The sequence below is a fragment of the Taudactylus pleione genome, unplaced genomic scaffold (genome assembly GCF_031769625.1).
Source record: "Taudactylus pleione unplaced genomic scaffold, aTauple2 ptg000216l, whole genome shotgun sequence".
NCBI lineage: Eukaryota > Metazoa > Chordata > Amphibia > Anura > Myobatrachidae > Taudactylus > Taudactylus pleione.
Window position 1 is genome coordinate 3,516,693 of NW_028284618.1, and position 27,912 is coordinate 3,544,604.

At 45.8% G+C, this 27,912-nt stretch overlaps 1 protein-coding gene across 1 annotated transcript in view; it reads right to left on the reverse strand.

Annotated features, from left to right (window-relative positions):
- Window positions 1–27,912, reverse strand: part of LOC148517455 (macrophage mannose receptor 1-like) — a 241,604-nt gene that overhangs the window by 89,215 nt on the left and 124,477 nt on the right. Inside the window, exons 16-18 of the mRNA XM_088478643.1 lie at window positions 13,973–14,014; window positions 9,365–9,522; window positions 1,989–2,056 (exon numbers count right to left, since the gene is read on the reverse strand). Coding sequence (XP_088334769.1) covers window positions 1,989–2,056; window positions 9,365–9,522; window positions 13,973–14,014 — 268 coding nt within the window. The remainder of the gene's footprint in view (window positions 1–1,988; window positions 2,057–9,364; window positions 9,523–13,972; window positions 14,015–27,912) is intronic.

Sequence of the window (27,912 nt, forward strand, 5' to 3'; positions counted from 1 at the left end):
TTTTTAAGTATTAGCAAATACACAATTTAGCCCCAGAAACACAATATCGATGTTGATCAGTTTTCATTGAATTTACCCCCTAGTATGTGTTCCATGCTATATACTGTATGGGCCTCTGGGACTGTTTGGAAGGATAAGAAAGGGGAAGGAGTTTGCCTATACATATAAATAGGGTGGATTAAAGCAGGTCATCCCAGTGCCCCAACACAGGATCGGTCTGACCCTGTAATAGCCGAGAATAGGTGCCCAGTGCTGGGGTTGCCGTGATTCTGTGTTCTGTATGTACAGTGCGTGCATACAGAGCAACTCACTAGGGAGCTGCTCTGCGCTGTATGCATTGTGACTGTGCCTGCAGAACACAGAAGAGCTGGAAGGTTTCAAGTGAAGCCTGACATGCCATGGGAGATGAGTACATGGGGGGAGGGGGGGTGGTATTGCTGTTCAGCAAATGGGGGCACTGTGAGGGGGATACGGACAACACCGGCGCCGAAATCTCGACATGACTCGGGATTCCGAAATTGGATCTGGCAGATGGCATCCCGATCGTAAGAACACCAAGGAAAGGTGAGTATCAGCTGTGGGGGGGGGGGGGGGGGGAGGGACGACTCAGGTTTAGGTGCCCCGGTGGTATTAGCATTAGGCTGCGGGGGGGGAAGTTAGGGTTAGGCTCTGGACATGGAGAGTTAGGTTCAGGCACCACCTGGGGGTTTTAGGGTCAGGCACTAAGGGGGAGGGTTAGACACTACGGGGGGAGGCTGAAAGGAGGGTTAGAGGGTAAATATGACAGGGGAACAGTACTGACCGTTATCCTGTCAGAATTTCAACTTTCGGGATGCCGCTGTCAGTGTACTGACAGCCGGCATCCTGTCCATCGGTATTTCATACCGATTCCCTGTGAGGCATATTGGAGGGAATCACTGTGGAGCATAAAAAGGGGGGCACTGTGGGGTGTTAATGTTATTGGAGGGGGCCTCCACAACTTAGTTGCTATGGGGCCCCGACAAGCCTTAATCTGGCTCTGCATACAAACCTGTTTAAGAGTTTGTATATGTAGCTGTACATGAAGATAGATAGACAAGATGGGGGCATTCAGTTATCAGCAGAATCATGTCATTTGGACCTGTTTACATGCAATCCAAAAGCCAAGGTCCAGTTTTTAAATCTGAGTTCCGAACTTACAGCAGACCCGAGCCGGGACTCTGCTGTACTTGGAACCCCAAAAGTGATCTGAGCTGGGACTCTGGGCCTGATTCAGAGCCGGACGCTATTTGCGCTAGCTCGTCCAGAAAAAGGGGCTGGCTATTTAAATTGACCGTTCGCTCTTTGCGGTCTGTTGACGCCTCTATGTCTGACCGATCGAACAAAACATGCGGTCGTTTTTTTGTAAAAAACGCCCCCTGGCCGCTCACATCATACGTCATCTAAGCTATTTATTAGATTAATTGAGTACATCGAAAGGCGAATGAACTGCTCGCTATTCTTGTGGTAGCATTTTACTACCGCAATCATGCGAGCAGTTCTGGCTAAAAGACACCCAACTGACGTGGTCGATGACGCTGCTTTGTTAATTATGCACACCCATTAAACGCCCGTTTTGACCGTTTGACACGCCTGCGTTCGGATCTCCACTCCCTGTTTTCAAGCACCTTACCACCCACAAACGCCTCACTCTGTCACTCAAATTAGCAGGCATTCGCTATATTGAGAGCACACGATTTTCGACCGCACTGACTGGTTTGTGCATGCGTACTAAAACCCATACGCATGCGCAGATGTGCGAACAACGAACGAGCGGCCGCTTACGAGCGGCTCTGAATCAGGCCCTCTGTTCTACTCAGAACCCCAAAGTTCGGGTGTGTTCGGTTTTTCAGGAAAACCAAATTGCACATTTCTAGTAAGAATGACCTAAGCCCCCTACGCATGTTTGCCAAAAATACAACACATAATAGCATGAGATAATGAACACACAAAACGCAAGCTGCACCTACTTAAATTCTTTATCCAATCCTAATTTTAAACCAATGAAAAATGTCATAATGTCGCTATTCATTATAACCTAAAAGAGAGAAGGAGAAAATCAAGGTTAATAGCTATTCACAGGATATTGTATTGCAGAGCACATATATTTATGGAGTTCAGAATGATATTATTATTATTATTATTATTATTATTATTAATAATAATTTAAAACATTATAGTACAATTATTAGCATTTAATATTAAGTAACATTTACTTATATAGCACCAGCATAATCTGTTTTGCTTTAAATTGGGAACAAACCAGTAATAAAACAAGACTTGATAATAAACAGACAAAGACAGGAGCAACTTTCAGCCCTGGGGGGCATACACAAGCAAGTGACTCCAGCTTTTCTACCAGCACATTGTGAAGCATTCTGGAGCTTGGCCCTGATGGGGTAATGCCATCTCCGGATGTCATTAGCCTACTGTATAGTAGCCTATATATATTCTTTCAGAGAGGGGTGCTCCGGATCCCTATCTGTGGGCCCCTGGTGACATATGCACTGACAGACAGCCGCACATGCACAGTGGCCCTGATTCAGAGCCGGACGCTCTGACAGAGTGCTCGCTCTGAATCAGAGCCATCCCTCCTCCTTTTTGAAGCGGCCTCCTGGCCGCTCGCATAGCTGTGGGTGACCACCCACAGCTATAGTTAGCGGCCAAAATGATGGTCGTGATGGTCAAGACCATCGCGACCATCGGGCTTGCGACGAGACCCTTGCGGTAGGGTCTCGCTGCCGCAAGCCCTGGAGTGCTTTTGGCTCTATCAGAGCCAAAAGCACTCCCACTGACATCACTAGTGATGTCAGTGGGGCCGGCCCCAGATGGTAGGCGTTCCCATGGGAACGCCTCCATCTGGGCAGCGCCGCCCCCGGCACGCCCACCAAAGGGGGCGTGCTGTCAATCACCATCAACAACACGCCCCCTTTGGTGCGAGACCCATAACGACGGCTTGGCCATCGTTATTCGGGTCTCACGCATGCGCACAACAGAGCAGCCTCCGTCGTGCGCATGCGCACTTGGGCAACATCGACCCGCTTGCGAGCGCTCAGCGCTCGCGAGCGGGTCTGAATCAGGCCCAGTGTCTGCTGAGGACCCAAACCAGAAAGCAGTATGATAGCATTACGCTATCACTGCTTCCAGCTCTTCCCAGGAGCAGTTTCTTATAGGAGCCTGTCTCCTGGCAAGAGGATGTTAGTAATTTGCATGAAAATATTAATTTACACATTGCGAATTTAGGTGTAAAATATTTATCACATCTGTATCAAAAATGCAGATTGTGATAAATATGTCCCTTAGCGCTCTATTTATTATTATTTTGACTAAAATAAAGTGAAAAAGGGTGTTTTCACACCCTTTTCACATTATTTTAGTATCACCTAAAGTCACTAAAGGGCAATTGGAGTAGAATTCATAAAATTCTACTCCAACCTCTAAGTATCACATATTCTTAGTAATCAGATCTCATTTCCCATAATTGTAATGGAAAATGCGATCTGCCTGCAAGTTACTAAAAATAAATTGTGAAAAAATACCGGGGGGATGCCCTGTGATAATAACGCCATCTGGAGTTTGCGTTATCCAGGCTCTCCCTCGGTTTCTGAACTCCTGCTCTGCTTTAACAGGCAGAGCAGAGTCAGGAGCTGGCCCCAGTGATCAGCTGTGTGTTCTAAATAGACCACACACTGATACACTGCTAAAACATAAAAAAATATATATAGTAAAAAAAAAACCTACCTGAGTCCATGGACCGGTGATCGGGGCTCCGGAGATGTCCTCCCTCCGGTCAGCCGGTCTCCCATCCTGTCAGCTGACCTGGTCAAAGTGCAGGGTGGGAGATCAGCTGACCACAGCCACAGAGGACATCACTGGAGCCCCGATCACCGGAAGTAAGTGTAATTAAGGGAGGGGGGGGGTCGCGATTTCGGGGCTAAGCAGTCGGGGCAGGGCTTAGCAGTGGCCGGTCGGTGCATGCGCGAGCACTTGTCACTCTATTTTTTGCGAAAATACCGTCATAAGTGTGCTGACGGGATTTGCAGGGACAAAGATTTATCGCAAAGCTCTGGCCCTGCAAGTGATTTTTAGTAAGTCCCTGTGATATTGGATGAATTTGCAATGCGAACATTGTGCTTATCTGCCATCCTTGGGTTCAGTTTTGTCATTGAATGTGATTTGTCCTCCATCCATCCACGCCAATTATGATCATAGCCACCAACCATGCAGTAAGGGGACAGAGGCAAACATGCTGGGAGGGGGCATAAGCACATATGGGGAGGGAGCAGAGGTGCAGATGGGAAGGGGACAGAGGTACAGATGGGAAGGGGACATAGGCATATACAGTATGGGAAGGGGGATGAAGCTCACATTTTTCAGGCATTGAGAGAAACTGCTGGGGAAAGATAGTGGTGGAGACTGCAAGGAATAAGAGTGTAGTGAGAAAGACTGTAGGAAAAAGGAGATATTGATAGAGACTACAATGCAGGGGATAAGGGGACCGTGGGAGAGGCTGCAGGGGAAAGGGGACCATGGGAGAGACTGCAGGGGATATGGGAACCGTAGGAGAAACTGCAGGGGAAAGGAAACCATGGGAGAGATTGCAGGGGAAAGGGAACCATGGGAGAGACAGCAGAGGAAAGGAGACAATGGGAAAAACTGCAGGGGATATGGGGACCATGGGAGAGACTGCAGGGGAAAGGGGACCGTGGGAGACTGTAGAGGATATGGGGACCATGGGAGAAACTGCAGGGAAAGGAAACCATGGCAGAGACTGCAGGGGAAAAGAAACCATGGCAGAGACTGCAGGGGAAAGGTGACTGTGGGAGAGACTGCAGGGGAAAGGTGACTGTGGGAGAGACTGCAGGGGAAAGGAGACTGTGGGAGAGACTGCAGGAAGAAGGTGACAGTGGGCGAGACTGCAGGAGAGGAGGGGACAGTGGAAGAGACATCACGAGAGAAGGGGGCCTTTGAGGGAAAGACTGCAGGGGTGAAGAGGATAGTGGGAAAGACTGCAGGGGAGAAATGGACAGTTGGATAAACCGCAGGGGAGAAAGGGAGAGATTGCAGGGGAAAGGGAACCAAGGCAGAGACTGCAGAGGATATGGAGAAGGTGGGAGCGACTGCAGGGGAAAAGGAACAATGGGAGGGACTGCAAGGGAAAGGAAACCATGGCAGAGACTCCAGGGGGGACCATGGGAAAGACTGCAGGGGAAGGGAACCATGGGAGAGACTGTAGGGAATATGGGTACCGTGGGAGTGACTGCAGGGGAAAGGGGACCATGGGAGAAACTGCATGGGTAAGGGGACCATTGGAAAGACTGCAGGGGAAAGGAAACCATGGGAGAAACTGCAGGGGAAAGCAAACCATGGGAGAGACTGCAGGGGATATGGGGACCATGGGAGAGACTGCAAGGGAAAGGTAACTGTGGGAAAGACTGCAGGGAAGAGGTGACAGTGGGAGAGTCTGCAGGGGAAAGGGAACCATGGCAGAGACTGCAAGGGAAAGGTAACTGTGGGAAAGACTGCAGGGAAGAAGGTGACAGTGGGAGAGACTGCAGGAGAGGATGGGACAGTGGAGAGACTGCACAAGAGAAGGGGGCCTGTGGGAGAGACTGCAGGGTAGAAGAGGCCAGTGGGAAAGACTGCAGGGGAGAAAGGGACAGTGGGAGAAACTGCAGAGCCGAAAGGGAGAGATTGCAGGGGAAAGGGAGTATTTCCACAGCTACAGTAGTGCCAGCCTTCTTCTGTGCAGTGCCAATTGTAGCAGGGAAGAAGGAAAAGAGAGAAAGTGAAGAGAGCTGGGGCAGAACTATTGCAGTACCAAGGAAGTAAAGCTGATCTGGTTGGGGGTCCTGAGGGGGTAACCTGTGTGTGAAAGGAGATTCCCAGCAGCACATTTTTCATCAACATTAAAGCCACTTGTACCCCCTGCTGGTTGCCGGCCCATTCTCATGCTAGTTGCACTGCCACAACCTGACACTGACAGCCGGTAGGCAGACAGGGGAACCTTCTGGCTGTCACTGGTATATGCATACAGAGCACAGTGACAGCCTTAGTGCTGCACAATTGTGCCAGCCTGGGGGGCAGGTGGCATCATGCCTCCTGGCCCAGCTCGCCCCTGGACAAAGAGGTATAAGGCCCCTGCTCGCAAGCTTATAGTCTATAGGTATATAGGAAATTACTACATGAGGGTAAGTGGTACATATTTGTCCAGCCAGACTACAGAGGTTCTTGGTGAGCCTATGATCTTGTCACACAGTAGTGTTGGCCTGGGGTCAGAGGTTTGTGTGAGTGTAGAATGAGAACATATGTAAGTTTTGTGTAAACTGTGTAGATGGGAGTAATTGGGTACAATAGCTTGTTTGGAATGATCTTAGTAGAAATTCACATACAATCTGCACTGTATTGCTTCGTGGTGCTGCGAGGTCCATCTGTTCAAGCTCTATAAATGAGACTCTAAATCACATATTTATACTTAGCAAAAATCATGTAGAAATTTACGATCTGATGAAGCAGGTTGCGACCTGCGAAAACTGTAATTTATTTATATTATTGGAAACTCTAATTGCTTTCATGAAACACTCCAGAATCTGAAAAATAAATGAGAAATGTGTTGGATAATTTATATTCAGAACCACTGTTATGGTAGTTCTGGTAGAAAGCTTTATATGATTGTCATTAGGAGTACAAGATTTATGCCAATTATGTTCTACTTTGAGAGTGTTTGTAGATAATGTGTTACTTTAGAATGTCACTGCTGTCATCAAAGTGTGAAGAATAGCTGGAGCCACCTGATCTAGCCTTTGGTTAAGATGTGGTACAGCAAAATCAGGAGAAGTGTCTGTAGAAATTGTGAGACTGTGGTGTGGGAAGTTGTCGCAGAGAGATGGAAAGTTGGATGGAAAATGGAGAGCATTAATATTTAGGTACAGTATGAGGAGGGTTGTTAGAGTGCAATCGCAGGGAGCAGCGGTGCCTCCTACCTTTTCCTGGTAGGGGAGCTGCCCGTGCAGCAGCCCGGCTGGCTCTGTCCTGTTCTCTTTTCGGCTCATGCCAGGTGCATTGCACATGCACAATGCACCAGGCAGGGCTCGCGACTTGCGCATGCCCATAAGCACCAGCTTCTCGGGACTGCATCGGCTGCAGCCCCTAGAAGCCGGATAGGGCTCATGGAAAGGCAGACGAGCGACTTACAGTTCTCTTCTGTGAATCGTGGCCCGGCTTGCCTGTCTGGCTGTGATTAACAGATAGCATTTCTAATAGGAAGCCAGTGCCAGTAAACACTCAAGGGGGAAGGGCCTATGCAAAATCAGCCCCTATGCAAAATCCATCACTGGCAGAGAGTTATATACAGTTATATTATTATTTGATCCAAAAATCGTGTGTGGTACATTATGTCGACATTGAAAGTATAGATGATCCTAATATAGACAACATAATGTTGACAGGTACATTATGTAGACAACTGAAATGTTGACAATTAATATTTAGACAGTCAAAATGTCAACAATTAAAATGTAGAAATGATAAAATGTTGACATCATATTTGCTATCCGGCTCACACATATTTTGGATAGCCAATAAGATAAAGCTGAACTAATTGGAACTTGCACTAATTTGGCGAAAAGAACAGATTAAAAACCCAACGGCTCCTGTAGTTATAAGGTGCACTGATCAAAGCAGAATGTTAAACTATAACTTTCATTAATAAATATTTTAAATTGTTAAATCCCCTCAAACATATAATGGCAAAATATTAAATAATATAAAGGAGAGAACATAAATTATGTACATTTCTTTTATTTAAAATTTTTCCATTTTATGGGTTCTGTTTGAGGGGATTTAACAATTTTAAATATTTATTAATGAAAGTTATATTTTTTTAACATATATTGTTTTGATCAGTGCACCCTCTAACTACATTTTTTCTGTTCTTTGGACTATGTACATTTTGGTAGTAGGTAGAACTTCTTCACAATATAATAATCTATATCTATACCAGTATAATAAGAACGCTGTGTCTGTTCCAAGTTGGCGCAAAAACTACTGAACCGATTTTCATGAAAACTGCATCATTGTGAGGTTTTAACTCCTATATTTAACCTGCACTTTGTTTCATCTGGATTTGTCAAATTAATACTGAGCAATAACAAAAAGCTAAATTTATTGACATCATCAATGCAAGAGATAGGTGGCACCATGCGTGTGCGGCTGGTAAGGGGTGGGGGACCTGCGTTCACTTGCATAGGATAGGCTACATAGCAGTCTGTACACAGGGCACACAGTCACATTTGTGTGAGTGGTGGGTGAAGGCGCTGCTGCCACCAGTCTGTATAGCGATGTTGGTCACGTGGGCCACTCCCGGGACAGAGCCCCTATGCAAAGCAATACAACTAGAACACCTTAAATAAAAATAAATGTTGGCAGAATAGATTTTATAATGGGCGAAGCCGAGGGCAACACCTACTTTAAAATAAGGCTGAAGAGAGTGGCAAAATAACCTGTGTGGTTGTGCTCTCTCTGTTACATGTGGTCAAAGTGTCGACAGTCAAAATATAGACATGGTCAAAAAGTCAACAGTCAAAATTAGACATGCCTTTATTATGACTGTTTGGCTATGTCTACATTGTCACTGTTGACTTAATGACCATGTCGACCTCATGCCCATAGAGTACAGTTCCTACTTAGCAAAGGAGATGTGATGCTTAAATTACCAGTAAAATTACAGCTTTGATGAAGTCTCTCCTAGGTAGCAAAAAACTGTAAGTAATGTAATTGGTATCTCACCAGTTGAAACTTTAATGGTGAGTAAGCTGAGTTCCCTCCACAGTGTAGTCACAGAGCTCACAGCACCGCTCAATGAGCCAGGCTGCAACACTCTGCTCAGCAGCTGTGTATAAATGTGCAGCGTATCTGTCAATATCCCGGCTCAGCTCCAGCTGCAATGGACTGTTTCGCCAATGTCTAGCAAGAAGGTAGTCAGTATCCAAATAATTACAGGTATCCACTAACGCATTTCACTCCAATTATCGAAGCTTTATCAATTAGGCTCTTTGATAAAGCGTCCATAATTGAAGCGAAATGCGTCAGTGGATACCTGCAATTCTTTGGATACTGACTACCTTTTTTTGAAGTTTCTGTGAGCTCCCACAGACTCACTAGGTGGATGCTGCTGTAATTGATTTACACGGATATTAGCATCTTGCTTGGTTTCTTTGTACTGACATTTTTATCATGTCGATATTATGACTATTTGATATTTTGGTGCTGACCTCATCATTGTCTAGATTTTAATTAACAACATTTTGACTATATCCCCTTGATAAATATAATATACAGAACTTACATATTTCCAGAGAAATGTCCTTTCAGATGGACTATGGATGCTGGTCAGGTCCCCGAAATTCCTTTTACAAAATTCTCGTGCTTTATCCATTGTCATTTCCGCCTTGCTGACATAGTACTGTTTATCACCATGTATTACCCAACCATCACTTGTGTGTTCTATTATGTGCAGGGGCAAAAAAAAAGCTAAATTGTAACATATCCATGTGAACAGTAGAGATATAGTTCTCATTTAGGGGCCTATTCATCATCACGTAACTACTATAATTTCCCATATTATCATGACAAATTGTCATTTCTAAGTAACGGTGCCATTTATTAACTACAGTATGTAACGCAGAAGATATCACAGATATCACAGATATCTCCTGGTTACAATTCTCCCCCGATAGTTTCCACAGTCCTCATACTTTAGTATGGGGTTGTAGAAATTTTGACATTCATCAAGTTCGTAAAAATAATTTGCTTTTCTCCTAATGTCATCAAAAGCACAATAGCTTGTGCAGGAAAGGGATCTTTCAGACCCCTCCTCACTGTGCCCCCACTCTTTTACACAGTTTCTCCTTTCATTCCCCTTTACCTCCTTCTCTCCACTAATATATAAACGAGCGACTATTGAAGGAAAGAGCTCTGACCAGCCGGTGGCATGCCACTTCTGAGATTTTCAACACAATCTTGCTTCTATCTGGTATAAAATTATAGACTGGATTCCACCAAATCCAAGGGGAGGCAATCATGGACGTGTGCTATTGCAAGCAGAAGCTAAATGGATACATATCTAACAAACTGTTCACCCGCTGGGCCTGAATGAAATTCTACCTCTTACCTGCTTCTTGTAATTTTTGTCATTGGACATTTTTGCCTCCATAGTTCCTTATTGCATTTTTTTTGAGTGCATTAATAATATTTTTTTCATAGCTGTCACCTAGTTGGTTTTTAACATCAAAACTGCTAATACGCCCATATATAGTATATGGTATGATTACAGCAAGCTGGATAACCTGTGTATTACACCTCCAGGTTAATTCACAACACTTACAACCGGGCATTGTTATTGTATAGCCCCATACTTTGCTCATTATGCATTTATATAATTTTTAATTATTCTATTAAACAGGTGAAATTTTCCTTATTTCCCCAGTAGTTTGTTACACTCAGTTAGTTCATGGTCAGTACCATATATTTGGGAGTGTCCAGCACCCAGATCCATTTTACATGGTTTTACTTGATTGTGTATATTTAACATTTATCACTATCCCATACAATGTGGTTGATGTGTGTGCACCTCTACTGAGTAGCTCCTGTAATGTTCTATAAATTTATCTATTGCTGCCAGGGCCGAACTGGGAAAAAAAATAGGCCATGGCATTTTAAAGCACACAGGCCCACCGCAGTGTCAGCATCTGGCTCCTGGCATAGACTCCTCCCCTTACCATTCCAGACTCCTCCTACTTTTTAATCTATGCTCTTAAACATATAATTAATATTTGGACAACATAAAAGTGTACATTATTCTCTCTATTAAAATACACACAAAAGAGCACATCCTGCAGGGGATTTAAACATGTGTCATAGTCAAACATTAGGTTTTTGGTTGGTTCTGTTAGGTAAAGCTGGCACTTCTTCGGTGTAGATCACTCCCAAACACAAGGGAGTGCATTTTCCCAATTGACCAAGCAATAGCTTAGCAGTTTAGAAGATTAGATAGTGTTCACTGTAGGCTTTGTTTAGGGCAGGGGTGCTGAACACAGAGAAGGACACATCTGTATACACCAAAGTAGAGCTGTTACTACACATTTTGGTGCCCTGTGTACATAAAGAGCATTGGTGCCCCCCTCCATAATAGAAGCACGGAGGGTGCAACAAAAAAAAACCAGGTGTGGGCTTGCTGGGAAAAGGCATTACACACAATAGTACCCCCATTTGAAATGATGCCACACAGTAATGCCCCTTTGTCACATTACGCCGCACAGTAGTGCTCCTCATTCATGTTACATCACACAGTAAAGCCCCTTATGCCATATTATGCCCCAGAGTTATGCACTTTACAACATATTATGCACATTAATCCCCCTTACACCATATTATGCCGGACAGAGTTATGCCACTTACACCATATTATACCCCACACAGTTATGCCCCTTACACCATATTATGCCTGACAGAGTTATGCCACTTACACTATATTATGCCCCACACAGTAATGCCCCTTACACCATATTATGCCAGACAGAGTTATGCCACTTACACCATATTGTGCCCCACACAGTAATGCTCCTTACACCATATTATTCCCAAACAGTAATGTCCCTTAAACGCAATGCCACACTAATGTCAAGGCAACACCAACCATAAAACTTTATAAATGGTGGATGTATTCCTGCAACTATTGCAGCTGTCACTGTGTCTTTTGCCGCAGCGTGACTGCATCTTTATGCTAATGCTGTGGCCGATGGTTTTCCTAATGAGATGCCCACCTGCCGCAGAGGAACTGTGCACACAAAGATACATCATCGGACAATGCACCAGCCCTATGGAGGTGCAGAATGTGTGTCTGCACGTCCATAAGCCGCCTATGCCAGTGCAACTGTAACAAAATACGCAGTCGCTGGGGGCCATGTGCCTGCATCTGGCTAGCCACTCCTGTTACATCCCAGGAATGCCAATGAAGTGGCCTCTCTGCGCGTCTAACTTCGTTCTCCATCTCCCAGCGGTAACCATCAGAATTGCAGGTGCTTGCTGAAGGTGTGTTTAAGGTTTCTAAAGACTTCACTTTTGCGATTTTTAACCAAGCTTGTACCCATTTTCATGTACCCCAAATTTGCTTGGACTAGTTATTTTCTCCCAAAAAACCTGCTAAATGCTATTCTTCACCACTTGTGCAAAGACACTAATTAGTAGCTATTGAGAGCATTTAAATACCCCAAATATCTTCATTAGGGCTATTCGGGGGCATCTACATTGATCCCCAATGTTAGTGCATCTTTTGGGGGTATCAGGGTGATTTCCCCAAATCTGACAGCACTTTTTGCCTGTTTGAGTTTCGCCGGGTCCCATTTTCGCATCCTTTGGAATTGAAAAGGGCGAATAGCGGTGCCGCACATGATAAGATTTTGCCTCCAAAACATGCGAAGACGGCGAAAAGTACGGCAGGTAAAACTTTTCCGACTTTTCGCGCCTAATTGAATATGCCCCTAAGGCACCAAAAAAACCCCCTGATGTTAGGTGAAGGTGGGAGGGGTTATATGGGCGGGGGGAGCTTTCTTTTAACAGTTTAGTGTCTATACTCCTGTGCCAGCTACAAGACTACAGTGTTCCCCCCTGGAAGTATGTATGAGAAATTATGCTCTTTTGAAGACTAAGGGTCATATTCAATTAGAGGCAGAAAGTCCGAGCTCTGACTTTTCGCCATCATCGGAGGTTTCTGCAGGGATAAAGTATCGGGCGTGTGCCCACTTATCCCCATATTCAATTTGGATCCGGTGAAAACGGGAACCGGCGGAAAGGTAAGTACAGAAAAGTCCTGTCAATTTTCGGAAAATCATCCTGGCACCCCCCTAAAGATGGTCTGACATGGGGGATCACTATGGGTACCCCCGATTTGGCCTGCTGAAGGTATTTGGCATTTTTAAATAGCCATGGCAGGTGCATAAATGCACCTGTGAGGAAGAGGTGAATAGTATTTATCTTTAAAAAAAAAAAAATAACCATCAAATTTGATCAAAATGGGTGCAAGCATATTTTTAAGTCCCTAAAGTAATTTGTTTAAATTCTTCAAAAATGCACCTGCCGCTACCAGCCGCATTCTAGAAAACACCTACCGCATACATGGGAACCCCCTCCTGAATCAATTTCGCTACTTTAAAACTTTGTTCCCCAAAATTGTTTTTTTCGCCCCCCAAAATGAAAGTACATTTTTTGGGGTGTCCTGAGGATTTTTTTTTTTTTTTTGACACATTACTTTTAGGGGCCATTCCCAGGGCTGCAGGCTATTTTTTTCTTAAGCTTGCACCCCTGAACCCCAATTCTGCACTTTTTTTCGCTATGTATTACATAGAGAAAAGTTATCCCCGTTTTTTAACAAAGACTTCGCACCGGCGAAAAGTCTTTGAAATTAAGTATGGGGATGATTGAAACAGGCGAAAATGACATCATCGGCGATAAATTATCGCCGATAACGGACTTTTCGCCCCATATTGAATATGGCCCTAAACGGTATACAGATTTAGTCATAATCTAGTCTACATAGAAACCAGTTTATTAATTCACATATTCAGGATATACATCATAGATGTGCATTAATCATGATGCATAGGTTTAGTGATTAATCATTAAACCTGGCTCATGTCCCAAAAGCACAGAGCCGGATCGCATATTCAGAAATTTAAATACGCTACTTTTACGTGCTTCATTCTAGGATGCTTATGTAACCAACTGAGTTTGCAATCTATTTTATCTTTCTAAATTGTCCAGGGTCACATGAAATAAGAGTGGTATTTCAACTTGTCTCTGCTGTGATCTTTTTGTGTAGTTGGCTGCTGGATGAATCTCCATAGACTCTGGTCATGCAATAAAAAAAAAAAAGAAGACTACAGTGAAATCTACTTACCAGGCTGTGTTGGTTCTGTAGGCTCTGCATTTAATGCTGCACCTGAGAATAAAATATTAGCGTTAGCCAAATTACAGAAGAGCCTGCGATTTCACGTCAAGTAACGACATGAAGGATGAGACAATGGGCCTGATTCAGAGCCGTTCGCTATTTGTGGTCGTTCGTTCAAAAACAAGGGGTGGCTATTCAAATGATCCGTTCGCAAATTGCAGTCTGTTCCCACCTCTAAGTCTGAACGAGCGAGCAAAACATACGCTCGTTTATTTGATAAAAACGCCCCCTGGCCGCTCGCATCATACGTCATGTCCGCTATTTATTAGATTAATCGAGTACATCATACAGCGTATGAACTGCTCGCTATTCTTGTGGTTGGTGTTTTCAACCGCTATTTTGCGAGCAGTTCTGAGTTAAAAAAAACCAAGTGACGTGGTCAGTGACGCTGCTGTATTAATTATGCACTCCCTTAAAACGCCCGTTTTGACCTTTAAGCACGCCTGCGTTCGGATCTCCACTCCCCGTTTTCAAGCACCTTCCCCTGTTACCACCCACATACGCCTCATTCTGTCACTCAAAATAGCAGGCCCTCGCTATATTGCGTACCAACGATTTTCGGCCGCACTGACTGGTTCGCGCATGCGTACTAAAAACCGTACGCATGCGCAGATGTGCGAACATCGCTCGGAACGAGCGTACTGCCGCTAGCGAGTGGCTCTGAATGAGGGCCAATGATTTTTAGAATCAAAGAGTTGTCAAAATGGTCTTAATAATGATGTGTAATAAAATAAAATGTAACTTGGCAAAATGTGTTATCAGTGATAGAGTCATTTTATTACAGTTACTCAGTGATGCATTGTACAGCAAACATAATACCCGCATTTTCATTGATCAGAATAATCCATCAATCATAATAGTGATTGCTTTTGGCGGCAGTGACCACAAGATACCTGTGTTCTGATTGTTTCTCCGGGACACCTCATAACCACCAACATTGCTGATATTTCCTCACACTCTATAGGAGGAGCGCAGGAAATTCTGCATTGTTGCCATAGCATAATATCAGTAATGAGCTCAGCAGCACATCGGCGATAATTCAATACCCCCCATTTCTGTAATTTTTGTGGACAGTTAAAGGCAGCGTTTCCCAACTTCAGTCCTCAGGGAGTCCTAAAGATGGCCATACATCGAAAGATTATCTTCTAATGATGTATGGGAGCAAATGACAATCAGCGATTCCCAAAACATATGAATAAGGTCATTCAGACAAGTTGGTTAAATCAGTTTGATTTAACAAACTTGTCTGAGTGACCATTTTTGTCTGGGAGCAAATAATCGATTGTCTTTTGCTCCCATACAGATTGTTGTTCCAACCAGCCAACTTGTTGACTGGTTGGAATGAGAATCTTTAGATATGTGGCCAGCTTTATAGTGCATGTTTTCCAGATTTCCTAGGCAGTACTCATCACTGGTTGACATATCTTAAAAGATTCACAAGTGGAGCAAATTATTTTGTAATTTGTGAATTGTGGGCCTCATTCAGCAGTGCATGCAGTGCTGTCCCCGATTCCAGGCCTTGCATGCCAGCCAGCCTGCACAAGCTGGGTCTTACTCAGCTGGCCAGCGCCGTCCAACATCGTGACCGATGGTGATGCCAGGCTGTGATCTCGGTCGCAGTGCTGGGATCGCAGATGCAGCAGGAGGTATCAGACACCTCCTGCTGCATTTGTATTTTAGTAAGGATGGAATTGCAAAGCTGCTTGTGTGTGGCTTTGCAATACAGTCCTTTGCTGAATCATCTCCGGTGATAAAGATATCTGAGGCTGGGTACACACCTAAAGATTTTCTGTCCAACCAGACAACTAATTGCTTGGTTGGAATGAAAATCTGGTAAGGTATGAAAGCAAATGACAATCAGCAATTTGCTCCCAAATGCCGGAAAATTGACAAAAACTGTTGTTTGAACAAATTGTTTAGATCAAACATTTAACAAACTTGTCTGACAACCAGTTTCATCTGTTTTCTGGCATTTAGGAGGAAATTGCTGATTGTCATTTGCTGTCATACCTTACCAGATTTTCATTCCAACCAATCAACTAGTTGGCTAGTTGGACAGACAGAAAATCTTTAGGTGTGTATGCAGCTGCACAGTTTGGGGCAGAGTTGCCTACCCTCTTGATTTTAGCGGGAGGCTCCCGGTTTTTAATGAAGCCTCCCGCTCCCCCGCAAACTTTACTTAAATTCCCATGTTTTAGAAGCAATGGGACTGCGCATACACGATTCCGCAATGTCGGGGGTGGGGCCTGCGAAGGGGAGGTCATGACTTCACGACGCGTGACGCCATGTTACTTAAAGTCCGGTCACCGTGGGGTTGTGGGTAATGGTGGCCGGCGTTAGTCAGCAAGAGTGCGCTTGTGCATGGCAGAAACAGGTGGAGCAGAGCCTGGTAACAGCAGCGCTGCACTGATCAGCATTGCTGCACTGTTTGGGACAGCAGCGCAGTTGTCGGGCATCAGTGAGTGGTGGGTGGTGGCCTCTTCTCCCCCACATGGTGGCCTCACTAAAATGTAAGTCAAACAGAACTGTGTTATATATATATTAGGGGTGAGCGGGTTCGGATTTCTGAAATCCGAACCCCCCCGATCCGAGTCAGATCCAAGTCAGGCTCGACTTTTCCCACCTGACTCGGATCTGAAATCGAGGCAAAACGTCATCATCCCGCCTTCCGGGTCTCGCGGGTTTTGGATCCTATATAAGGTACCCACGTCGTCGCCATTTTCTCACTCGGCTGTGGACAGTGAAGAGGGAGGGTGGGAGTTAGGGCTGGCTGGGCTGTGTAGTGTAGTGTAGTGCAGAGTAGTGTTGTGCTGCGCTGCGCTGTGCTGCCCACTACTTCAAAGTCCATAGGGGCTGGCTGTGTTGTGCTGCTGTTGTTAATAGGGGCTGTGTCCACTACTTCAAAGTCCATAGGGGCTGGCTGGACTGTGTTGTGCAGTCAGTTCTCCATAGGGGCTGTGTCCACTCCAAAGTCCTGTGCAGTGTCCCAGTCCTAAAGGGGTGCTGTAGTGTTGTCCAGGGGGTGCTCTGTCCATCAGGGGTGCTCCCCCCAAGTGCTAAAAAAATAATATTTTTTGTGTGTTTGTGAATTGTGTGCGCAGTAGCCGCACGTGCATCAACAAAGTAGTGCCAAGCGTGCGCCTGTGTCATAAGTAAAGGGCCGGCTGGCTTGACCGTTAAAGGGTGATGTAACCCCCAAAGTACACTCCAAACCAAAAAAAATATATATTTTCTGTGTTTGTGAATTGTGTGCGCAGTAGCCGCACGTGCATCAACAAAGGAGCAGCGCCAAGCGTGCGCCTGTGTCCCATAAGTAAAGAGCCGGCTGGCTCATTTCTTAAAGGCTGGTGTAACCCACAAAGTGCACTACTCTCCAGCAAAAATAAAAAAATATTTTCTGTGTTTAGCCGCACGTATATATCAAATCGATATAACATAAATGGAGGACCAAACTTTCTCCGATAAAAATAAAATAGAGAAAGATCAAGAACAACTTCCTCCTAGTGCTGAAGCTGCTGCCACTAGTCATGACATAGACGATAACATGCCATCAACGTCGTCTGCCAAGGCCGATGCCCGATGTCATAATAGAGGGCACATACAATCCCAAATGACAAAGTTCAGGAAAATGACCTTGAAAAAAACATTTAAATCAGCTGAAGAGAAACGTAAACTTGCCAATATGCCATTTACGACACGGAGTGGCAAGGAACGGCTAAGGTCGATCCCTAGTATGTTCATGACTAGTGGTTCAGCTTCACATGACGATGGAAGCCCTCCTCCCACAAAAAAAATCAAAAGAGTTAAGCTGGCAAAAGCACAGCGAAGAACTGTGCTTTCTAAGAAGATATCACAAATCCCCAAGGAGAGTCCAAGTGTGGTGGTGGTTGCGATGCCTGACCTTCCCAGCACTGGACGGGAAGAGGTGGCTCTTTCCACCATTTGCACACCCCCTGCAAGTGCTGAAAGGAGCACCCACAGTCCACTTGCTGATATGCAAATTGAAGATGTCACTGTTGAAGTACAACAGGATGAGGATACTGGTGTAGCTGGCGCTGAGGAGGAAGTTGGCGAGGAGGATTCTGATGGTGATGTGGTTTGTTTAAATCAGGCTCCGGGGGAGACAGTTGTTGTCCGTGGGATGAAAAAGCCCATCACGGTCATCCCTGGGCAGAAGACCAAACATTCCACCTCTTTGGTCTGGCAATATTGCTATCCAAATCCGGACAACAACTGTCTTGCCATATGTACCATATGTAAAGGTGAAATAAGTAGGGGTAGGGACGTCAACCACCTAGGAACATCCTCCCTTATATGGCACCTGCAGTGCGTTCATAAAAAGTTACTGTCAAGTTCAGAAACTTTGGCTAAGACCGTAAGCAGTCCAGGGACACCTAAATCCCGTTGTCCTGTTGTATCCAAGCGCCTGCAAACCACACCGTCAACTCCCTCCTCATCAATTTCCTCCTTAGTCAGGATCGGAAGTAGTCCTGCAGGCCATGTCACTGGCATGACTGACTCTCCTATCCGGGATTCCTCTGGAGGATCCTGCATTGCTACGCCTACTGCTGCTGTTGCTGCTGCTGGGAGTCATTCATCATCCCAGAGAGGAAGTAGGAACACCACTACTTTTACTAAACAATTGACCCTCCAACAGTCCTTATCGAGGAGTATGAAGTACTACAGCAGTCATCCTGAAGCAAAATGTATAACTGAGGCCTTGACTGCTATGTTGGTGTTAGACGTGCATCCGGTATCCGCCATTAGTGCAGTGGTATTTAGACAATTGATGGAGGTAGTGTGTCCCCGGTTCCAAATCCCGTCTAGATTCCACTTCACTAGGCAGGCGATACCGAGACTGTACAGAAACATCAGAAAAAGTGTCCTCAGTGTCCTGAAAAATGCCGTTGTACACAATGTCCACTTAACCACGGACAGGTGGACAAGTGGAACAGGGCAGACTAAGGACTATATGACTGTGACAGCCCACTGGGTAGATGTATCACCTTATGCAGCAACAGCAGCAGCGTCACCAGTAGCAGCATCTCAGAAACGCCAGCTCGTTCCAAGGCAGGATACGCTGTGTATCACCGGTTTCAGTAAGAGGCACACCGCCGACAACCTCTTAGAGAAACTGAGGGAAATCATCGCCCAGTGGCTTACCCCACTTAGACTCTCCTGGGGATTTGTGATATCTGACAACGCCACCAATATTGTGCGGGCATTACATCTGGGCAAATTTCAGCACAATAAACTTGGTGGTGCAGAATTTTCTGAAAAGCGACAGGGGCGTGCAGGAGACGCTTTGGGTGGCCCGAAAAATTTCTGGCCACTTTCGCCATTCAGCGACTGCGTGCCGAAGACTGGAGCGCCAGCAAACACTCTTGAACCTGCCCCGCCATCACCTGAAGCAAGAGGTTGTGACGCGGTGGAACTCAACCCTCTATATGCTTCAGAGGATGGAAGAGCAGCAAAAGGCCATACAAGCCTATACATCCACCTATGACATAGGCAAAGGAGGGGGTATGCACCTGACACAAGCGCAGTGGAGAATGATTTCCGTGTTGTGCAAGGTTCTCCAGCCCTTCGAACTTGCAACACGTGAAGTCAGTTCAGACACTGCCAGCTTGAGTCAGGTTATTCCCCTCATCAGGCTTTTGCAGAAGCAGCTGGAGAAAGTGAAGGAGGAGCTAAGACGGAGCGATTCCGCTCGGCATGTGGGACTTGTGGATGAAGCCCTTCATTTGCTTTGCCAGGATTCCAGGGTGGTCAATCTGTTGAAATCAGACCACTACATTTTGGCCACCGTGCTCGATCCTAGGTTTAAAGCCTATGTGGTGTCTCTCTTTCCGGCCGACACAAGCCTGCAGAGGTGCAAAGACCTGCTGGTGAACACACTGTCAGCTGAAGCGGAACGTGACACGTCAACAGCTCCTTCTTCATTTTCTCCCGCAACTGGGGCTGCCAGGAAAAAACTTAGGTATCCTAAGCAACCCACTGGCGGTGATGCAGGGCAGGTAGGACCAAGTTTGGACATCTGGTCCGGACTGAAGGACCTGGCAACAATTTCAGACATGTCTACTGTGACTGCATACGATACTGTCACCATTGACAGAATGGTGGAGGATTACATCGGTGACAGCATCCAAGTAGGCATGTCAGACAGTCCATACCTGTACTGGCAGGAAAAAGAGGCAATTTGGAGGCCCCTGTACAAACTGGCTCTATTTTACCTGAGTTGCCCCCCCTCCAGTGTGTACTCCGAAAGAGTGTTTAGTGCAGCCGGGAACCTTGTCAGCGAAAGGCGTAGGAGGTTGCTTCCACAGAATGTGGAGAAGATGATGTTCATCAAAATGAATTATCAGCTCTTCCAGGGAGACCAGCCTCCAGAACGTACAGAGGGACCTGTGGTGGTGGATTCAAGTGGGGACGAGTTAATACTTTGTGAGGATGAGGATGTACACACTGAAGAGGGTGAGGAATCGGTGGATGAGGAGGATGAGGATGACATCTTGCCTCCGTAGAGCCAGTTTGTCCAGGGACAGATTAATTGCCAGCTTGTTTTGTGGGGGCCCAAACGAACCAATCATTTCAGCCACAGTTGTGTGGCAGACCCTGGCGCTGAAATGATTGGTTTGTTAAAGTGTGCATGTCCTGTTTATACAACATAAACGTGGGTGGGAGGGCCCAAGGACAATTCCATCTTGCACCTTTTTTTTTCTTTGCATTATGTACAGTTTGGGGCCTAGTTTTTCAAACTACCATCCTGTCTGCCACTGCAGTATCACGCCTAGATGGGTCACATGTTTGTGCCGCCCACTCGTGTCGCTTAGCATAGTCATCCAGCTACCTCGGTGCAACCTTTTGGACATAAAAACACTATTGTGAGGTGTGAGGTGTTCAGAATAGACTGGAAATGAGTGAAAATTAAGGTTATTGAGGTTAATAATAGCATAGGAGCAGAAAAACCTACAAATTCTGTGATTTTAGCTGTTTTTATGCTTTTTTTAAAAAAAATACAGATCCAAAACACAAAACCCAGAACCCAAAACACGGAAGGGTGGTTTTGGCAAAACAAATCCAGATCCAAAACACGAAGAAAGATCCAAAACCAAAACACAAAACACGAAAAGTGGCCAGTGTACACCCCTAATATATAAATATAGATTATATATATATATATATATATATATATATATATATACATACATACATACATACATATACACACACATACAGACCCTCCAACATGAACCGTTCCATTAGGTACAAAATGCTCAGTTCCTGGACTTCCCTCTTAATTTATGATTGCAGTCACCAGTGTGGAACACCTTTCTCAGCAATTAACTAGTTCAACACAGATGACTGCAATCATACATTAGGTGGAAGTCCAGGAGTAGAGCATTTTGTACCTAATGAACGGGTCATGTTGGAGGGTAGGTATATATATATATATATATATATATATATATATATAGTACATGATGGGGGCTGGGTCCTGAGTGTCACAGGCATTATTAACTGCACTTTAAAAGAGCACTCACTGGCAGCCAATAAATGGATGGCTGTCAGTGAATGCCCTTTCGGAGTGCATTTAATGCCTGTGACTCACTATCAAAATAAGGAGCTCTAAAAATACAGCTGCCCCCTCTGAGCACATTTATTCAAAGTTCAAACAGTTAACATTGACTACTATTACAAACTACTTTGGGGCTCATTTACATATAAATGTAAGTGATTTTATGACACGCCCCTCAGATGTGATTTTTTTTTATGACACGCCCACTTTACCGCCTCGGTCACAGGTGCTGCTTTCACAATCTCCCTGAAATGCTTTTTCAAAAGTAGGCAAGTATGGTTTGGGGTCCTTAAGGACTGGAGTTGGGGAACACTGATTCAAAGGTGTGAAACGTGTGCCCTTGAATTGTTCTCTCTCTATGACAATGGCATTACTTACAAAACAGTTTTTGTTTGGTGGGTGGGTGTAATTCTCAGTAACAGTCCTTTTCCTGAATGCTACATTATTTACAATGTACTTCAGATAAGTATTTACATACAGTTAAAAAAATGCCTTTCAGATTATGATCATGTTGGGTATGTGTACCAGTAATTGAACCAAGGGAGTTAATAGTTATGTAATCAAACACTGTCTGCTTTTTTTTTTTTAATGAATTAGGATTAAGTTATATAACATTTTATTATTTGATATTACACAGTATGTGTTTTCTTCACTGGTAAAAAGTCTTGAAAAGGGATCAATATAATTCTATAATGGTCAAGGTCTGAGTTCTAGTCATATTGGGTAGTGTCCTACATAGAGTGTAATAACAGACTTATGGTTATGGGCCTGATTCAGCAATGAAAGCAGTTGCTTATTCGCACACATTTTGCCGATTGTTGCGTTCTGCGTATGCATCGCAGTGCGTGTGGAGAACTAACCACTGTGATCAGGACTGCGATCGCAGAGGCTATGCAGACCCATGGTAGAGTGATTGACAGGTAGTGCCGTTTGTGGGTGGTGACGAGGGTGTGGTCGGGCGAATGCAGGTGTGTCAGTGCGTTGGGATGGCGTTGCAGGGAAGTGCTTGATTTTCCACTGCGACACCATATGCAGCCTGAGGCCTCATAGCGTGCGCTGAAGTAGTAAATTCCTGAGTGAGGTCTGACCTGCCTTAACTGTCCGTATGGATCCGATGTTACCGATTGTTTCACTATGTTGCTAAAGTATACTGATGTGAGTAAGGGGAAATGGGCATCCTTATGTAAGGCTGCAATCGCATTGCGAATGCAAACATTAACATGTCACCGCTGATATTAGCAACTGCGTTGCATGCGTATAAACAGAATAGCGATCCGTAGTGAATTAGGCCCTGTGTCCAGTGGTTACAATAAGTCTGTTCAGTGTGAAGGAGAAATTATCATCATCATGTCTGGTGGTCAGGTTATGTTGGGGGAATTTAGTGTCCAATGTCTGTATACAATACTATATAATGCAATAAAGTGTGTTTTAAGACATGAGAGGGCCCATGTAAAGGTTCAGGTCATCTCCCCATGCAAATATGACAGAACCGCAAAAGTTTACAATGACTGGAATGTGTAGTGTTCAATGTCTCTATAGAGAGTAATAGAATTGTATTACAATAACATCCAGTTCCACAGCCATGCGGGTCTGAATCAGGCCCTATGTCTGTATAAAGTAGGGGTGTGCACCGGACACTTTTCGTGTTTTGTGTTTTGGTTTTGGATCTGGATCTTTCTTCGTGTTTTGGATCTGGATTGGTTTTGCCAAAACCACCCTTCCGTGTTTTGGGTTCTGGGTTTTGTGTTTTGGATCTGGATTTTTTCTTAAAAAATAAAAAAAAAACGCTAAAATCACATAAATGGGCCTTTTTTTGTTCCTACGCTATTAATAACCCCAATAACATTAATTTCCACTCATTTCCACTCTATTCTGAACACCTCACAATATTGTTTTTAGGCCAAAAGGTTGTACCGAGGAAGCTGGATGACTATGCTAAGCGACACAAGGGGGCGGCACAAACACGTGGCCCATCTAGGAGTGGCACTGCAGTGGCAGACAGGAAGCCAATCAGCGTTATGGTGCCCATTTGCATGTAGCACGAACCCGGGAGATCCGTGCTACATGCATCTGTGTGATTGGCACAGAGCAATGACAGGTCCGTGAGACCCGTCTGTGCTGCTGTGGTAAAAAAAAAAAAAAAAACCTGTGTAAAAAAAGAAAAAAATGGCGTGCACCCCCCCAAAAAAGAGCAACCAGCCCCGGGCATTAGTAACCCAGTGCTGGGTGTGCTTAAATACAGGGGACAAACGACGTAGGGGTCCCCTGTACTTAAGCACAACCAGCACCGGGCTAGTCAGAACCAGCGCTGGTTGCCAAAATACGGGGGACAAACGACGTAGGGGTCCCCTGTATTCTGCGCAACCAGCTCTGGGCTCTGATCCGGTCCTGGAAATATAGGGGACAAAAAATGAGTAGGGTTCCCCTGTATGTTCCAGAACCAGCACTGGACTTTTTCTAGCGGGGGGCTGATGCCACAGCCAGGGGAGCCCTTTCACCGGGCCCCCCAGCCGCAGCATCAACCCTGACCGCTAGTCAGCCCAGGCCGGGGATCCCTGGAGAGCTGGGGACCCCCCCAATAAAGGGGTCACCCTCTCCAGGGCACCCCAGGCCCAGGCTGATAGCCCGGGGCTATCCCCGCCACCCCTGGTGGCGGTGGGTGGCGGGTTGATTGTGTGGTGTGGTGTAAATAAAGAATATCAAACATTGTCTTTACAAGTAGAACTGCAAGTCCCAGCTAGCCTGCCCCGCATGCTGGTACTTGGAGAACCACAAGTACCAGCATGCAGGGCATTAAGGGCCCACTAGTACCTGTAGTTCACCTGTAAAAAAAATGTTTAAAAAAACACAGGACACACACACCGTGACAGTATAAGTTTATTAAACATACATACACACACACACATGTACACATACTCACCTATGTAACCTGTAGCATCGGTCCACTTGTCCGGTAAAGTATCCATAGGGGACCTGTGAAAAAAAACATACTCACCATCTCCTATGCGAGGTTCTGTCCTCTTCGTTCCAAAGTAGGCATCCCCGGACTTGGCAAAAAAAAAAAAACGAAAACGCGATCCACGAACTTAGTACCGTTCTATAGAACGGTACTTCCCGAATGAGAGCTTAGCGGCGGGGTATCACCATGGAAACCCCGCTGCTAAGCGTTCATTGGCTGAGAGAGGTCATCTCCCGTCTCTCAGCCAATGAACGGCTCCCTCCATTGTAGTCAATGGTGGGAACCGCAGGGTAAACTTTAATAACCTTGCGGCTCCCAGCATTGACTACAATGGAGGGAGCCGTTCATTGGCTGAGAGACGGGAGATGGCCTCTCTCAGCCAATGAACGCTTAGCAGCGGGGTTTCCATGGTGATACCCCGCCGCTAAGCTCTCATTCGGGAAGTACCGTTCTATAGAACGGTACTAAGTTCGTGGATCGCGTTTTCGTTTTTTTTTTTTGCCAAGTCCGGGGATGCCTACTTTGGAACGAAGAGGACAGAACCTCGCATAGGAGATGGTGAGTATGTTTTTTTTCACAGGTCCCCTATGGATACTTTACCGGACAAGTGGACCGATGCTACAGGGTTACATAGGTGAGTATGTATGTTTAATAAACTTATACTGTCACGGTGTGTGTGTCCTGTGTTTTTTTTAAACATTTTTTTACAGGTGAACTACAGGTACTAGTGGGCCCTTAATGCCCTGCATGCTGGTACTTGTGGTTCTCCAAGTACCAGCATGCGGGGCAGGCTTGCTGGGACTTGCAGTTCTACTTGTAAAGACAATGTTTGATATTCTTTATTTACACCACACCACACAATCAACCCGCCACCCACCGCCACCAGGGGTGGCGGGGATAGCCCCGGGCTATCAGCCTGGGCCTGGGGTGCCCTGGAGAGGGTGACCCCTTTATTGGGGGGGTCCCCAGCTCTCCAGGGATCCCCGGCCTGGGCTGACTAGCGGTCAGGGCTGATGCTGCAGCTGGGGGGCCCGGTGAAAGGGCTCCCCTGGCTGTGGCATCAGCCCCCCGCTAGAAAAAGTCCAGTGCTGGTTCTGGAACATACAGGGGAACCCTACTCATTTTTTTCCCCTGTATTTCCAGAACCAGGACCGGATCAGAGCCCAGAGCTGGTTGCGCAGAATACGGGGGACCCCTACGTCGTTTGTCCCCCGTATTTTGGCACCCAGCGCTGGTTCTGACTAGCCCGGTGCTGGTTGTGTTTAAGTACAGGGGACCCCTATGTCGTTTGTCCCCTGTATTTAAGCACACCCAGCACTGGGTCACTAATGCCCGGGGCTGGTTGCTCTTTTTTTGGGGGGGGGGGCACGCCATTTTTTTCTCTTTTTACACAGGTTTTTTTTTTTTTATTTACCACAGCAGCACAGACGGGTCTCACGGACCCGTTAGTGCTCTGTGTCAATGACACAGATGCAAGTAGCACGGATCTCCTGGTCCGTGCGTGCATCTGTGTCATTGAAATACACAGCAGCACAGACGGGTCTCACTGACCCATCTGTGCTCTGTGTCACTGTCAATCACACAGATGCATGTAGCACGGATCTCACGAGTCCGTGCTACATGCAAATGAGCACCATAATGCTGATTGGCTGAGAGCCGTGACAGACGGCTCTGTCAGCCAATCAGCACTTTGCCCATTAAAGGCAAAGGCATTTTTTTTTAAATGGCCGCTCGAGGCAAAACCTCGAGATCCGACAGCAGATCTCGAGGTTTTGCCTCGGGAGAGGGATCCGGGGCAGACAGGGAGATCCGAGCTTGGGCTCGGATCGCCCCGGATCCCCGAAGTTCGGGTGGGTTCGGTTCTCAGGGAACCGAACCCGCTCATCCCTAGTATAAAGTGTAATAAATTAGTATTATGATTATGTCGGGTGGTCAGGTCATGTTGGTGGTGTAGTGTTCTATGTCTGTATAGACTAGAGTAATAGATTGCATCATGATTATCAGGGCCGGCGCTAGGGTGTATTATAAATTTGTCCCCTTATATAGTAAACATTCACACATTTCTAAATCAGTACAAAATGGATCCATTGGTAAAGTGTCTGACTACAAAGCGAGAGGTGACAGGGTTGAGTCCCAGGTATGACTGTATATTAATAAGAATGACAGTATTTTGAAAAGTGTTACATTAAGAAGATGACTGCATCAGAGGTGATGGGGGAAGGAAAGAAGTGTCATGAATGGTGTCTGTGAGTTACCTGTCTCAGGTGATGAGTGGGATTCAACGGAGACCGACATGACTGGAACCACAGATGACGTAGATAGCTCTATTGCAAGATTTATGTAGCAGTGAGAACTGCCTTTGATGATAAATGACAGGAGCTTGGAGGAACCGGACTGGGACCGGCAGGAAGACTTGTTGATTTGAACTGGTGAACTTGGAACTTGACTCTGGACTGGAATAACGTGGATTGAACTGAAGAACTTGGAACTTGACTCTGGACTGGAGTGATGCGACAATGGCTGAAGAGAAATTAGGTAATGCTGAGACGAGGGCTAAACAGGGTAATCCGGAAATGCTGTGACAAAGACTGGAACTCAGGTGCAGGCTGGATAGGGTCATTGGGAATAACAGGTTCAGGAAGGAATGGGTAGGTTTGGGATTTTAGGTTCAGGGAGTGAGTGGGTAGGTAGATGGAGCAGGAGTTGATCCACAGCAAGAAGTACGATGCAGGTTTGCAGGGTGCCAGGGACCACCCAGGAGAAGGGCTAGCAGCAGAGCACAGGACTAAGGTCTGGGGCACAGGAACTCACTTATAGCTGAAGCTGAAAACAGGAGTTGCACTGGCCTGGGAACTAGCAGGATTACTGGATTGCCAGGTATTGCTGTAGCAGGATGTCTGGATTGCCAGGTATTGCTGTAGCAGGATGTCTGGATTGCCAGGTATTGCTGTAGCAGGTTTTCTGGATTGCCAGGTATTGCTGTAGCAGGTTTTCTGGATTGCCAGGGGAGATGAACTGGTCTGGGAACTAGCAGGTTTTCTGAATGCACCAGGGGTTGCTGTCAGCTGGAGCCAGGGATACACTTGTACACAAAAACAGCACGAACCATACACCATGGGAAGTAATGAGATGTTCAGGCCCAGAATGCTATCAGGGGAGGATATATATACCCTGGGTCTGGCTGCATGTGGTGGATATGGACAGGTGGTCTGGCAGTAGCATTCTGAGTGGTGGAAGGCACAACATGCAGAGGGAGTACTCATCTCTGTAGCACTGAGAATCAGAACCACACCTGCGATTCCAATCAAGATTAGCAATGCTCACAGACAGAGGAGAGCCCAGGTGAAATAA